At 42.3% G+C, this 14,069-nt stretch overlaps 3 protein-coding genes across 3 annotated transcripts; all 3 read left to right on the plus strand.

The window, feature by feature from the left end:
• The first annotated feature begins 200 nt into the window (after positions 1–200).
• LOC105901157 (trace amine-associated receptor 1-like) lies at positions 201–1,247 on the plus strand. Its single transcript, XM_012828555.2, has one exon. The coding sequence runs from the start codon at positions 201–203 to the stop codon at positions 1,245–1,247; it is 1,047 nt and encodes a 348-aa protein (XP_012684009.2).
• Positions 1,248–1,684: 437 nt separating this feature from the next.
• LOC105901146 (trace amine-associated receptor 1-like) lies at positions 1,685–3,000 on the plus strand. The gene has a single exon (XM_012828544.3). It carries the CDS (start codon positions 1,957–1,959, stop codon positions 2,989–2,991), a length of 1,035 nt encoding a protein of 344 aa, XP_012683998.2. The 5' UTR covers positions 1,685–1,956; the 3' UTR covers positions 2,992–3,000.
• Positions 3,001–4,698: 1,698 nt separating this feature from the next.
• LOC105901125 (trace amine-associated receptor 1-like) lies at positions 4,699–6,678 on the plus strand. Its single transcript, XM_012828522.2, has one exon. It carries the CDS (start codon positions 4,839–4,841, stop codon positions 5,865–5,867), a length of 1,029 nt encoding a protein of 342 aa, XP_012683976.1. The 5' UTR covers positions 4,699–4,838; the 3' UTR covers positions 5,868–6,678.
• The last annotated feature ends 7,391 nt before the right edge of the window (positions 6,679–14,069 follow it).

Consider the following 14,069-nt stretch of genomic DNA (forward strand, 5'->3'; position numbering starts at 1 on the left):
ACATTTTTCTTGTATTATATGTATTATATATTATTGCTGTTTTATGTATTATGAATGTAGTACTTTTATGCACTGTTTAACACACTCTCACACGCCATCTCATGTATGGCATCCCTTCACTGTATAGCACATGTTTGCATGTTTAATTGTGTGGTTTTGATTGTTTTACTTTACTTGTGTTTTTTACTTCATCAGGAAAGATGGAAGGGAAAAACCAAACCTATCCTGACAACACTGATCCAGTTCCTCTGTGCTATGAATCTGTGAATGGCTCCTGTCCAAAGTTCACCTATCCAGTGGCTATTCGTCTTCCTCTCTATATTTTCTTTGGGGCCACAGTGGTGATAACAGTGATGGGTAACCTGCTGGTCATCATCACTGTGGCTCATTTCAAACAGCTCCACACTCCAACCAATTATCTCATCCAGTCGCTGGCAATGGCCGACTTGCTTGTGGGTGCTTTTTTGATGCCACCTTGCATGGTGCGGTCCGTGGAAACCTGCTGGTATTTGGGTCATTTTTATTGCAAGATTCACTCGAGCATTGATGTGATGCTTTGCAACGCATCCATTTTGAATCTGTCTTTCATTGCTATCGACAGATACTATGCTATAGGCCACCCTCTTGGCTACCAAACCACCATCACTCCCTCCGTGACCGCGATCATGATCTTTATCAGCTGGAGCGTCCCTGCCCTAGTTGGATTCGGGATGATTTTCCTCGAGCTCAACATTATGGGCTTTGAGGAGTTTTACTACAACAATTTCTACTGTGAAGGAGCTTGCATTCTGTTTCAGGGTGGACTGTCTGGGGCTTTGTCTTCCATTCTATCATTTTACATTCCAGGAGTCATAATGCTCTGCATATATGCAAAGATTTACCTCATTGCGCAGAAACAAGCACGGTCAATTCAGGACAAACACAATATAAATGGAAGCTCTGGGAAAAATCCATCAGCTGCTTCCAAAATGGAGAGAAAGGCAACCAGGACACTTGCCATTATTATGGGTGTGTTTTTGGCGCTCTGGCTGCCCTTTTTTGTTTGTAACATAATTGATCCATTTATTGGTTATTCAATACCACCGTTGGTATTTGACATGGTTGTCTGGATAGGTTATCTCAATTCAACCTGTAACCCTATTGTGTATGCCCTATTTTACAGCTGGTTTAGAAATGCGTTCAAAATGATCTTGTTTGGTAACGTTTTTCGGCAAAATTCGTCAAGTCTGAATTTGCTTTCCGAATGATGTTGTTATTTTGATGTGTGATGATGGCAATTCTGTGGTAGCCAAACTAATTAGAAATACAAGCTCATTAAAAAAACTCTCTATTTTGTAATTGAGTTATAATTTATACACATGAAATGTGTGCCCCTTGTGCTTTCATACGTGTGAATTTAATCAACACTGGAAAAACATCCATTTTGATACTTGTTTTTTTAAGACACTGTTGTGGGCCTTTTCTATTAGTGGACTTTGTAAGCCAGATGAAAGAGTGGGAGGAGAAAATGTTTCTCCGTGTCTTTCACTTGACACACACACTTATAAATTAGAGCCTCCATCTTTAATGACAGGCTTTATGAGTATCGCCTCTCTCAGGTAAGGCCACTGAAGAAAGGGTTCCCTCTGTAATCTTATGACAACTTCTCCTTTTCAAGTGAATACTGATATTGTGAACTGTTTGATTTTTTTTTTTTTTAAAGTCAAAGTAAATGTTGTTTATTATTGAATCTGATCTTGTAATAATGTGTAGTATTTTGATTATCAGTATAACAATAGCAGAATTATCATAATAGAGTGATCTTATTTATATTTCATCTTATTTAACTAAATATAAAATGCATTAATGTAAACCTACTGTATACTTACCACTGAATATACTTAGTGACAGTGATATTAAGTTATCTACCTATATCTAGATGTTTTGTCTTCTTTTCAGGAAGAGCATAACCCTGAGATGGCACCGAGAAGCACCCTGAACGAGTCAGAGGCTCCAGAGAACATTCCTCTCTGTTATGATTCTGTGAATGGCTCCTGTCCTAAGTTCACATATCCCATTGTTATTCGTGTTCCTCTATATGTTTTCCTTGGGACTACAGTGGTGATAACAGTGATTGGTAACCTGCTGGTCATCATCACTGTGGCTCATTTCAAACAGCTCCACACACCTACAAACTACCTTATTTTCTCTCTGGCTGTGGCAGACCTGCTGGTGGGTGGCATTGTGATGCCCCCTAGTGTGATGCGATCTGTTGAATCATGCTGGTATTTGGGGGAATTATTCTGCAAAATTCACACAAGTACATCTATGATGTGTTGTACTGCATCAATTATAAATCTTACAATGATATCTATTGATCGCTACTATGCCATAAGTCAACCTCTACTGTATAAGTCAAAGATAACCATTTCAGTTGTAGTAATAATGAATTCCATTAACTGGGTTGTGTCATCTATATTTGGTTTTGGGGTGGTCTTTCTAGAGTTTAATCTTTTAGGTATTGAGGAGCTCTATAACAGTGTTGTGTGTGAAGGTAGCTGCATTTTCTTACACGGTTTGTTTTCAAGTTCTTTGTCGTCTGTACTGTCTTTCTACATGCCAGGCATCATATTGGCCTGTATATATCTTAACATTTTTGTTGTTGCACAGAAACAAGTAAGATCAATTCACTTGATAAATATGAATATGAGTGGGAAGCCATCATTGATTAAAATTGAAAGGAAGGCCACCAAAACCCTAGCCATTATTATGGGTGTCTTTTTATCATCATGGATCCCATTTTTTCTTGTTTTTACGATTGATCCACACGTGGGTTACGGAAGTCCAAAAATAGCGTATGAAATACTTGGCTGGGTAGGTTACTTAAACTCTACAGTTAATCCGTTTGTATATGCCTACTTTTACAGGTGGTTTAGGCAAGCATTTAAAATCATTGTGTCCGGTAAAATATTTAAACAGGATTCATCAAGAACCATGCTGACTTTGGACTGAGATATTTTGTATGTTATCAGTCAACCCTAAACTATACCATCTTGAATGGTTTTATTTTTAGAGCATGACTAATGTTCACAGACAACAAATATGAAATTTTGTACTGTTGCTTTCAAGGTTTAAGATCTTTTAATATTAACCAATGTTTTGAATGAAAGTGAATTCACAACACTCTATAGAGAGATTATAAGGCTATAAACAATATTAATGAAATTCAAGACTTAAGCCATTGATATCAGTCCTAATAGCCTACTACTTATTTTATGTGTTATTTATGTTTCATGTACATATATCTGACTATTTATACAGTCTCACTATACCAACAGAATGTCATGTTGTTTCTTCTGCCAGATGAAAACAATGTGGTTTTTTTTGTGTAAGTGATAACAGCCACCAAGGTGTCCCATTATACAAAATGAATGGACAAAGCGGAGGCAAAGAACCATTCATTTCGTATAACGGAACACCTCGAAGGCCTTTATCCTGCTTGTATTCCGGTTGCCACACATTTAGGCATGCATGTATAGCCCACACAGGAAACATTTAGTTCTGTTTAAAAAGAAAGCAACCTGTTTAGTTTGTAGTTTGTCCGCATCCTTTAGCTTGCTATCCTAGCTGTTTCTGATTTTGTACTCGCTAGCTTGCAAACAGAATTCACAGTGTTCACACCACTTGGCAAAATAAGACATTACATTTATTTTGTTCATTAATTACCCTGCCTGACTACACACTCACCATAGCCTCTGTCCATGGGCAGCTTTTCAATCAACTGTTATTAACTATGGTTGTTATAGTTACCATTCAAAGTTTCCAGAGCAATGATATTGAATGGTGATTAAACTTTTTAACAGGATCTACTTCACAGGTGTCTTGCTATAGAGAATTAATTCATGGACACCTGCCAGCCAATTATAAAAGTGTAGGCCTATTTCTCTTCTCTGGGGTATAAAAGCTTTTAAAAGTTACCTAGTCACTGTAAGCACACTGTCACACCCACATATGATTTGTAAATTGAATTCAACCAAATTCTAGGCCCAGACATATGAACACAAAGTGAATAACTGAATATGTGTAATTATGGAGAGAGGTTTCTATTTATGGCAAAGGTTTATGAAAGAGTCAATAAAACATAACTTGAAAAGAAATCTCTGGCCTAGTGAATGTTTTACCTACCTTTGGAGTATGACCTCGCACTATCTTGAGAAAGCAGGTGTCTATATGTATAGTAATGTTATAAAACTCTAAGAACTTAAAGTTAGGCATTAATGAAAATACTGTAATTTTTCACCATCCATTTTTGTGGTACCCAAACAAATTAGAAATACAAGCACATTGAAAAACATTTTGGAGAATGTTGCTTTTTTAAGACACTGTTCTGGGCCTTTTCTTATTGGGGGACTTTGTAAACCAGATTAACGAGTGGGAGGAGAAAATGTTTCTCTGCGTCTTTCACTTGAAACACATTATAAATTAGAGCCTCCATCTTCAATGACAGGCTTTATGAGTATCGCCTCTCAGGTAAGGCCACTGAAGAAAGGGTTCCCTCTGTAATCTTATGACAACTTCTCCCTTTCAAGTGAATACTGATACTGATATTGTGCTGTTTGAACATTTTTTAAAAAGTCAAAGTAAATGTTGTTTATTGTTGAAACTGATCTTGTAATATTTTGTAGTATTTCCATTATCATCATTCACCAGTTATCTTATTTATCTTTCATCTAATTTAACTGAATATATGTAAACCTACAGGTATCCTTACTACTAAATATACTTAGTGACAGTGATATTAAGTTATCTACCTATATCTAGATGTTTTGTCTTCTTTTCAGGAAGAGCATAACCCTGAGATGGCACTGAGAAGCCCCCTGAACGAGTCAGAGGCTCCAGAGAACATTCCTCTCTGTTATGATTCTGTGAATGGCTCCTGTCCTAAGTTCACATATCCCATTGTTATTCGTTTTCATCTTTATGTTTTATTTGGGACTACAGTGGTGATAACAGTGATTGGTAACCTGCTGGTCATCATCACTGTGGCTCATTTCAAACAGCTCCACACACCCACAAACTACCTTATTTTCTCTCTGGCTGTGGCAGACCTGCTGGTGGGTGGCATTGTGATGCCCCCTAGTGTGATGCGATCTGTTGAATCATGCTGGTATTTGGGGGAATTATTCTGCAAAATCCATAGTAGTACAGACACGATGTGCTGTACTGCATCAATCATTAATCTTACAATGATATCAATTGACCGTTTCTTTGCCATAAAGCAGCCTCTCCTGTATAAATCAAAGATAACAATACCCACTGTTGTAGTAATGATCTCCATGATCTGGAGTCTATCAGGTTTATTCGGTTTTGGAATGGTCTTTCTAGAATTCAATATTTTAGGAATGGAAGAATTTTATGACAATGTCACCTGTGAAGGTGGTTGTGTTTTGTTATTCAGTTTGCTATCAAGCTCTTCAATGAGTGTACTGGCTTTCTACATGCCTGGCATGATACTGGTAATCATATATATGAAAATCCTCATTATTGCACTAGATCAAGAACAAACAATTCAGAACATGAATCTGAATGTCACTAGAAAGCCATCAACAAATAAAATGGAGAGGAAAGCCACCAAAACCCTAGCTATTGTTGTGGGGGTATTTGTATCATCATGGATACCATATTTCCTAGCAATTTCAGTTGATCCCCACTTTGGTTATGTAATACCACCATTACTATATGATATATTTGTCTGGGTTGGCTATTTAAATTCCACGTTTAATCCTATGGTATATGCATACTTCTACAGCTGGTTCAGGCGAGCATTTCAAATCATAGTGTCAGGTAAAATATTTCAAAAGGATTCTTCTACAACTTTGTTGTTTTAAGAGGGAAATATGTCTAAACAAAGCAACTCACATTATATTGATACAACTATTACCTTACAATACATTGGTATTCTTATGTATTTTTTTTTTTTTTTTGTCTTTTAATAGGCACAATATGTAATAATTGAAACATTGTTATAAAATATAGTAGTGTAATATATCTGTTTATATCAGACAACATTTTGACCTGATTCATTGTGATCCAATAAACATTATGCAACAAATGTAACCCTGTATCCCACAAAACCCCAATCCCATCATGACTAAAGTGTAGCACATTAAAACAAATGTCACATCAGATCTAAGAACATGACATTTTGCAAAGACTATGACAGACTGCAGTGCCATTATTACTTCAGAGCATAAATTAATCCATTAGATACCTAGGCTTTTGTTTCCTTGATCAATATCCACAAAAAATTATTTCCTCTTTCCTAATTAGTTGCACTAGTTTTGCTGAAATGCCTCCTTCAACTGAACCGAAGGCCCACACATGTACTATGGCTAGGAGTAAGTAAAAAATAGATGAAATCTTAATGATGGGCATTACGTTTACAGACATAACTTAACGTATGTGGGGCCATGCAGCACGGTGCATTGTATGGCTGAGGACCTCAAGCGTAAAGGGGAGGATAACACATAATGGAGAGAGTGCAGGGACCCCTCTCCTGCACCAGCCATACCTCTGCAGTCAGGCCGTTCAGGCAGGGTTGGCCTTACAGCCTATTTGAGATGTAGGTAATATCCACCCTGCTTGGGGAATTGAGGAAAGAGAAAGAAGTACCAGCCCAGATAGACATGACACGGCCCCACAGATGTTGTGCTACACTTGTTCGTTTATGCTTATGCTAAAAGTGATAATAAAGCCTGCACCTGAAACTCCTGTCTCCAAGCATCGCTATCTGAGCAGCTTCCTGACATCTGGTCTGAGGCAAAACCTTAACCCAGCATTTCACCATAGTATTTATTTTATTGGCACATTACCATGTTCACATTTATTCACATTCACATTTTAAGCTGCAGCCTGGATGGCAGGTCTAATGTTTTACACATCGTGTAGGATTTAGTGGCATCTAGCGGCGAGGTTGCAGATTGCAATCAACTGGATATCACTCCGTCAACCCAAACATTTACAAGAATGCAGGATAATTTACGGTGGCCCTCAGTTGCCATAAAAATGCAAAAGGGCCCTCTCCAGAGCCAGTGTTGTGGTTTGTCCATTCTGGGCTACTGTAGAACCATGGTGGTGACACATGGCAGACTCCACGGAAGAGGACCCGCTCCCTAAGTAGATGCGAAGGGCTCATTCTCAGCTTACAGAAACACAACAATTCGTCATTACAGGTGTAGGTGAAACGGGGTTGTTATATCAGTTTCATTAAATCACTCATAACATTTTATAATCATTCATTTTAGTATTTAATATTTTATAATTAAATTACTAAAATAATGGGAGACTCTAATTGTGCTGTCATGGCAAAAAGTGACCGGGTGCCAAAAAGAGCCCGGGTGATGTAATATTGGCTTTCGAACGACTCTTGAGTGACAGTTGCCATACCAACGTTAGCATTACGTCACCCGGGCTCTTTTTGGAAGTCAGACAACCTCAATAACGCAATTTTCCCCAGAGCATCTCGCATTATACTTCGCTACCTGAGACCAGCTTGCCTGTATTTTACCTGCAATAAACCAAGCAAAACAACCATGTGCTTGATGTTTGACTGTGTTAGGAAAGTTGTTGACTCACAACTTTGTTATAGTGTCAAAGTAAGTACATTTCAACCGGTTTCGCCGCTAGCATCTCGTTAGCGATTACTCCGTTAGCTGGGGCACATTATTTTGCTTAGTGTTTAGCTAGCAAGCTAGTATGAACTCTCCCAAGTCTTTCTAAATAGGCCTATATCAACAAATAATGGTAGATCTTAAATTATTTAAGATTTTAGCAAATGAACTGGCTGGCTTGCTAAAAAGGTAGATGAACAAGCACCGTATATTATTTAAGATGTTAGCAAATGAACTGGCTGGCTTGCTAAAAAGGTAGATGAACAAGCACCGTATAGTATTTAAGATGTTAGCAAATTAACTTGCTGGCTTGCTTAAAAGGTAGATGAACAAGCACCATATATTATTTAAGATGTTATTAAATGAATTGGCTAGCTTGCTTAAAAGGTATATGAACAAGCACCGTACCGTATATTATTTAAGATGTGCGCAAATTAACTGGCTGGCCTGCTAAAAAGGTAGATGAACAAGCACCGTATATTATTTAAGATGTTAGCAAATTAACTGGCTGGCTTGCTAAAACGGTAGATAAACAAGCACCGTATATCAGTATATTTTCTCCTTGTTATAAAAACGAATTTCTACTCTAAACAATTTCAATTGAAATGCAAATGATGATGTAAACGGCTAAAATGGAACACTTTATTTACCGGGTACAAATTTGTTTAGCCACAATATATAGCGATTAAAAAAGTAGTATTGACTGCAAATGTTGATGTACAGGATACCGGCAGGTGTAGCTAAAACGGAATACTTAATAGTTTTAGGCACAATATTAAGTGACTAACAAGTAGCTGATGGCTTTCGAACGACTCTTGAGACTGACCAAAAAGTGCCCGGGTTACGTAGTGTCCGGGTTACGTAATGCAAGCGTTGGTATAGCAACTGTCACTCAAAAGTCGTTCGAAAGCCAATATTACATCACCCGGGCTCTTTTTGGCACCCGGTCACTTTTTGCCATGACAGTACCACCATGCTACAGTCTTAGTATGGTATCACATTACTAACGTATTACAATTTCATTACAAAGTCTATAACACAGCCAAGATGGCTTTCAGTGAAATATTGGAACAGTAACAGGCAAGACAATTGTTTATGTCTAAATAAACAATTTATTAAAAGTAACAAACAGTAATTATTGGCTAATACTAATCAAGTAAAATCACATAAAAAAATGAGTATAACTATGAACAAGGCATAAAGTGGAGTTGGGAAGTTGGGTAGTGAGAAGGGTGACCAGATTTGAGTTTGTGAAAAAGAGGACACTTCGTCGCGGGACCCCGCCCCCTCCCCCGCAACGAAGTTTTGACATCTTTTTCACATGCAGATGTCATGTACTATTGTAAACGATGCAACTAGTGGAGGCGGCAAGGTGCTCAGTGTTGCCAGATTGGAAATGGCATATCGTATCAAAGGCTCAAAATGATTTGGAGGATAATTATCATATCTGGCAACACTGGGAAGGCAGTCGACCAATGACAGTTCTCTCTAAAGTCAGAGCTCCAAGCTCGCGCAAGAAGGTGGAACGTTAGGGAGATACCCTTTCCAAAACTTGTAAGGACGTAATAACTCGTTTGTGAAAGACCCAGAGAAACACAAATATCCGACGAGGCAAAATCCCGGACGATTTTGGAATCCCTGCCGGACGCATTTTTTAGGTCTCGAAAAGAGAAAATGTCCGGGTAAAATAGGACGTCTGGTCACCCTAGTAGTGAGGTTGTGTGTGTAAGGCATACAGAGGAGGGTGCGTGGGAGCGTCCTCGTCTGTGTGTGTGTGTGTGTGTGTGTGTGTGTGTGTGTGAGCGAGTGCGTGTGTGTCCGTGCGTATGGGGGTGAGAGAGAGGCAATCGCACAGGCTAGAGATGGTATGTGCGTGAATGAAATAGTGCCCACGCGTCTGTGTTAGACGCCAACTAGAGATAGGGGATGGTCACCGGATGCGAGTGCGGGACAAAAGATGCCTCTTTTAGGCACCAGTTAAGTTGGGTGTTGTGCACAGGATGTATGAGTGTGGATACCAGACAGAGGATCTCTGGCTTGAGGGCTAGTCCAGGCTAGGCCTTTAACTCAATACAAGCTTATTCAAACAGCACTGAAATCGCGATGTGGACGTGTATACAGTATGTTCAGATGGTGATGGAAGGGAGTTAGAGAGATAGAGAGAATAAAACAAAGCAAGATAATCAACGGTCAAAGACTGTGAAGACTGTGAATTACAGATTGCGCATTTAAATCATAAATGAAATAAAATAACAATACTTTCTCACATTGATTAAACACACCTATAAGACTTATTTCTGCCCAGATGTCAGCCTTACTTGGATCGCCTTTGTTTAGCGATCAACAGTGTTTTTGCGGTCTTCCGATGAACAACGCGCTGTGTAGATTCGAGGAAGATTCCGTATCCTTCTCAGCTCGTCAGCTGAGAATCTCGGCGGCCTGGTGGTCGTCTGATGTGTCTCGAAGGATGCAAAGATGCAGATGCAGAGAATTGTGGGTAATGTAGTATATGGTGGGACTACACCTACACAGGTGATTGTACACTAATGAAAACATAATTATGAATACCATATTCCATTTCTGCTAATAGATCCCGCTAAATCCTACACACTGTACCTTTAAAGCAACATTATACAACAAGTAGCCACTTTTTGAGGTATGTTTTTTATTGGCAACTTGTTTTGGTATCGTCTCCAAATCCATTTCAAGGTATAGGATCATATGAAGGTCAGATAAACTGTGTTCTGCTTTATGATCAGGGCCGGCCCTTCCTACAGCGACATAGGACATAGGCGGCAGGCGACATAGGCGCCCAGCAAAACAAATTACGTTTTTTGCGCCCCCTTCTATATCTCCAACCAATATCTTGACATTAAACAAATAAATCTAACATAAGGGGAAAATGAGCCAAACATCGAAAGAGGAAGGGTAACGTACCTCCTTGGTGTTGTCAGAACATGCTAGCACATTGAGGGGTATGGTTTGAGTGTGTGTGTCCAAGCAACGGCGATGAAAGAAACTATGAAGAGGCAAAAGTCATCCGGGGCGCAATTCAAAAAGAAAAGAAAGGAAGAAGAAGAGAAACGTGCCAAGGAGAAAGGTAAATCCTTAAATCCTGTTCTTAGCCAAGAATGAATCCCAGATAAGAAAACTTTCATGAATGCCAGAATTGGGCACTTAGTGGAGTTAAGAAGAAAAGATGTACCTTATCATTGAAAGCTTTCCTATTCCCTGTCACATAGTTATTTAAGGATTTTACAGAGGCGGGTATATAAAAAATAATATGTCCATTTATTATACATTATTCATAAATTACACTAGGGACGCACAGATAAAGCCAATAGCTAGTGCAACAACACTACAAATATCTTACTCATTGCATAGCACACCCATTAGGGAAGACAAACACAGCAACTTGTCAACAAGTGAGGAATACTGGTGAAAATCCAAGTATTGTATTGTAACGTGCCGGCATAGTCAACCCATAATGCCGTGCGGCGGGCGAAGAACTGTTCTCTATGTGATGCACTAGCGCTCAACGATGTTCCCTAACAGTGTTCCTTACCGTTCTAATTACACGTCGTTGTTCTGTGTTGGGACAGAGTTTATGCAGGTGTGTGACGGTAGCACAGTCTGTTCGTAATAACTTGTACAAGGGCATAAAGCCCGTGCCATTTTGACATTGTGTTGTGTTTAGTGTTTAATAAAAAGCCATAACAAATATTCCACACTTCCGTGATTTGTTACATTGGTGTCAGAAGTGGGATTATGGCTACCCCTTCACTCACGGGAAAGCACCCTGATGAAGTTCAGAGGACCTTCATCCCAAGACGCCTCTTCAACGGCGAGTTGGTCCAGAGAACTAGCACTCAGGACCACTCGCTTGGGAGACCGGACGGAGCAAGCATGCCGCGCTTTCTAGGCGAAGAACAACGCCCCCGCCCCTAGAAGGACCACAAGCTGGAGAACCGGGAGCGTACAGCTGGCCGCTGCATCCGCTACGACCCACCCTCTCCAGGGACCCAGAGCAGCGACCCAAGATGGCAGAGGCACCCCGTCGGACCAACACCAAGCTGCCCTGCTATAATGGCGAGAACCCACTAGAGACATACCTAGTCCAAGTGTGGCTGGCGGCGAACTTGAACGGCTGGTCGGCGGAGGAAGCGGGAGTCCAGGTGGCGCTGGCACTGGAGGGGAAGGCCCTACAGGTATTGGTTGACCTGCCCCCCGAAGAACATGCAAGTTGGACCGCTATCGAAGCCGCCCTACAACGCAGATACAGACGGAGAGTGATGACGCTCGAGATCAACTCGCCTCCAGGCGCAGAGGTGACGTGGAAAGCCTGGGAGCGTTTGCGGCAGACCTCCGACTGTATGCACGGCGAGGTTACCCAACGTTCAACCAAAGCCAACAAGACGAGCTGGCGCTACAGGCGTTTGTGCGAGGTGTCCAGCCGGTGCGATTGAGGGAGCACATTCGCCTGAGCACTCCTCGTTCGCTGGTGTCGACCCTGGATGAGGCAGAGCGGGTTGAGCACATCTTATGTGCAACGGAAACCAGACACCGCATACGCCAGGTGGAGATGAGCGAGGATGAGAAAGAGTTGGAGCTGACACGACAAGCATCAGCTAACCCCCCTCAACGCAGCTGGCGAGGGCCACGAGGAACGAAGGCTGCTACAGGTGTGGAGAGCCTGGACACGTCTCCAGGAACTGCCCGGCTCCGGCGCCCCGTGCACATTTAAACTAGAGGAGGGTGACACGGCTGGAGGGATGTCACCTTCAATATTGACCACCTCCCTGGGGCGACTGGGTCAAACCAGAGGACTGTATGTGGACTGTGTGTTGGATGGAGCCCCGTGTCGCGCACTTATCGATACGGGCTCCACCATTTCACTAGTGCGACCTGGCATACTCCCCGGCACATTGACCGCGAGACCCCCAGGCTGGGAAGCGACGAAAATGCGCATCACCACCGTTACTGGTGAGCGTGCTGACCTGAACGGGAGGAAAGTGGTGCGTGTGAGGATTAACCAGGGGACAACCCACCACCAGTTCTGGTTGGTGAACATTCAGGACGAGTGTATCCTGGGTTTGGATTTGCTGGAGAAATGGGGGGCCATGGTGGATGTTTCCCAGGCACAGCTTCACCTGGGAGCGGACACTGTGTCTTTACAGGCAACGGAGAATTCTTGTCAGGCTCGGCAAGGATTCGCGACATCGCCAACATAAGCCGCGCTTCTAGTTCAGGAGCACAGAGCGAGTACTCCTGCACGGAGGCGCCGTCGAAGACGAAGACAGAAACAAACATCACCTCACGTCCAGCGTGTTCTCCCGGACACTCAAACCACACCCCCAGCGCCCCCGACCTCCAGCCCACATCACAGCCAGCCGCCACCGAGTCGAAGCACGCCACCCTCCGCCGAGACGAAACAAGCCCTACAGGAGATGTGTTTGCGCAGCTGTGAAGGGCTGGATGAACGTCAGTGCAGCCAGGTACGAGACCTACTCGACAGGTATGCCGACATTTTCGCTGCTAGGGATGAGGATTGTATCCGCACGAGTTTGGTGCAACATAAAATCAACACCGGAGATGCCAGCCCAATTCGACTTCGTCCCCGCCGACTGCCGTTCGCCAAGAGAGCGGTAGCAGAACAGAAGGTCAAGGAAATGGCAGAGGCGGGGGTGATTGAACCCAGCAACAGCCCATGGGCAGCACCGGCAGTCCTCGTCACAAAAAAAGACTCTTCATGGCGGTTCTTCGTGGACTACAGGCGCCTCTATCAGGTAATGAGAAAAGACTCATACCCCCTCCCCCGTATTGATGATGCGCTTGATAGCATCTCTGGCTCCAGCTGGTTTAGTTCGCTGGATTTACGTAGCGGGTACTGGCAAATAGAACTAGTCCCTGAAGCCCGACCAAAGACTGCATTAACTATCAGGCAGGGGTTGTGGCAATTCAAAGTGCTACCATTTGGACTGTGTAATGGACCCGCAACTTTTGAACGCTTCATGGAAAGAGTTCTGGCGGGCATGCCACGTAGTTGCTGCATAGTGTATCTGGACGACTTTTTATGTCATGCAACCAGCTTTTCAGGGGCTCTGGAGAGTTTGGGGAAAGTGTTCAATGCTATCCGCGGGGCTGGATTGAAATTGCACCCAAAGAAATGCAACCTGTTGACGAGACAGACTGGGTTTCTGGGCCATGTCGTGGGGGCAGCGGGAGTGGCCACTGACCCAGCTAAAGTGGACACGTTGAAAAGCTGGCCTGCTCCTCGTGATGTGGCAGAACTCAGGAGTTTTCTGGGTCTGGCATCTTATTATCAACGGTTTATCCACGATTTCGCTACGGTTGCCAGCCCAATGCACCAGCTGACACACAAGGGCCAGCCGTTTCTGTGGACACAGAGCTGCAATGACG

The sequence above is a fragment of the Clupea harengus genome, chromosome 15 (genome assembly GCF_900700415.2).
Source record: "Clupea harengus chromosome 15, Ch_v2.0.2, whole genome shotgun sequence".
Classification (NCBI taxonomy): Eukaryota; Metazoa; Chordata; class Actinopteri; order Clupeiformes; family Clupeidae; genus Clupea; species Clupea harengus.

What these genes read in the sequence shown, in the direction of transcription:
- LOC105901146 (XM_012828544.3), top strand. Translation starts at nt 1,957, where the DNA reads ATGGCACCGAGAAGCACCCTGAACGAGTCAGAGGCTCCAGAGAACATT.
- LOC105901125 (XM_012828522.2), top strand. Translation starts at nt 4,839, where the DNA reads ATGGCACTGAGAAGCCCCCTGAACGAGTCAGAGGCTCCAGAGAACATT.
- LOC105901157 (XM_012828555.2), top strand. Translation starts at nt 201, where the DNA reads ATGGAAGGGAAAAACCAAACCTATCCTGACAACACTGATCCAGTTCCT.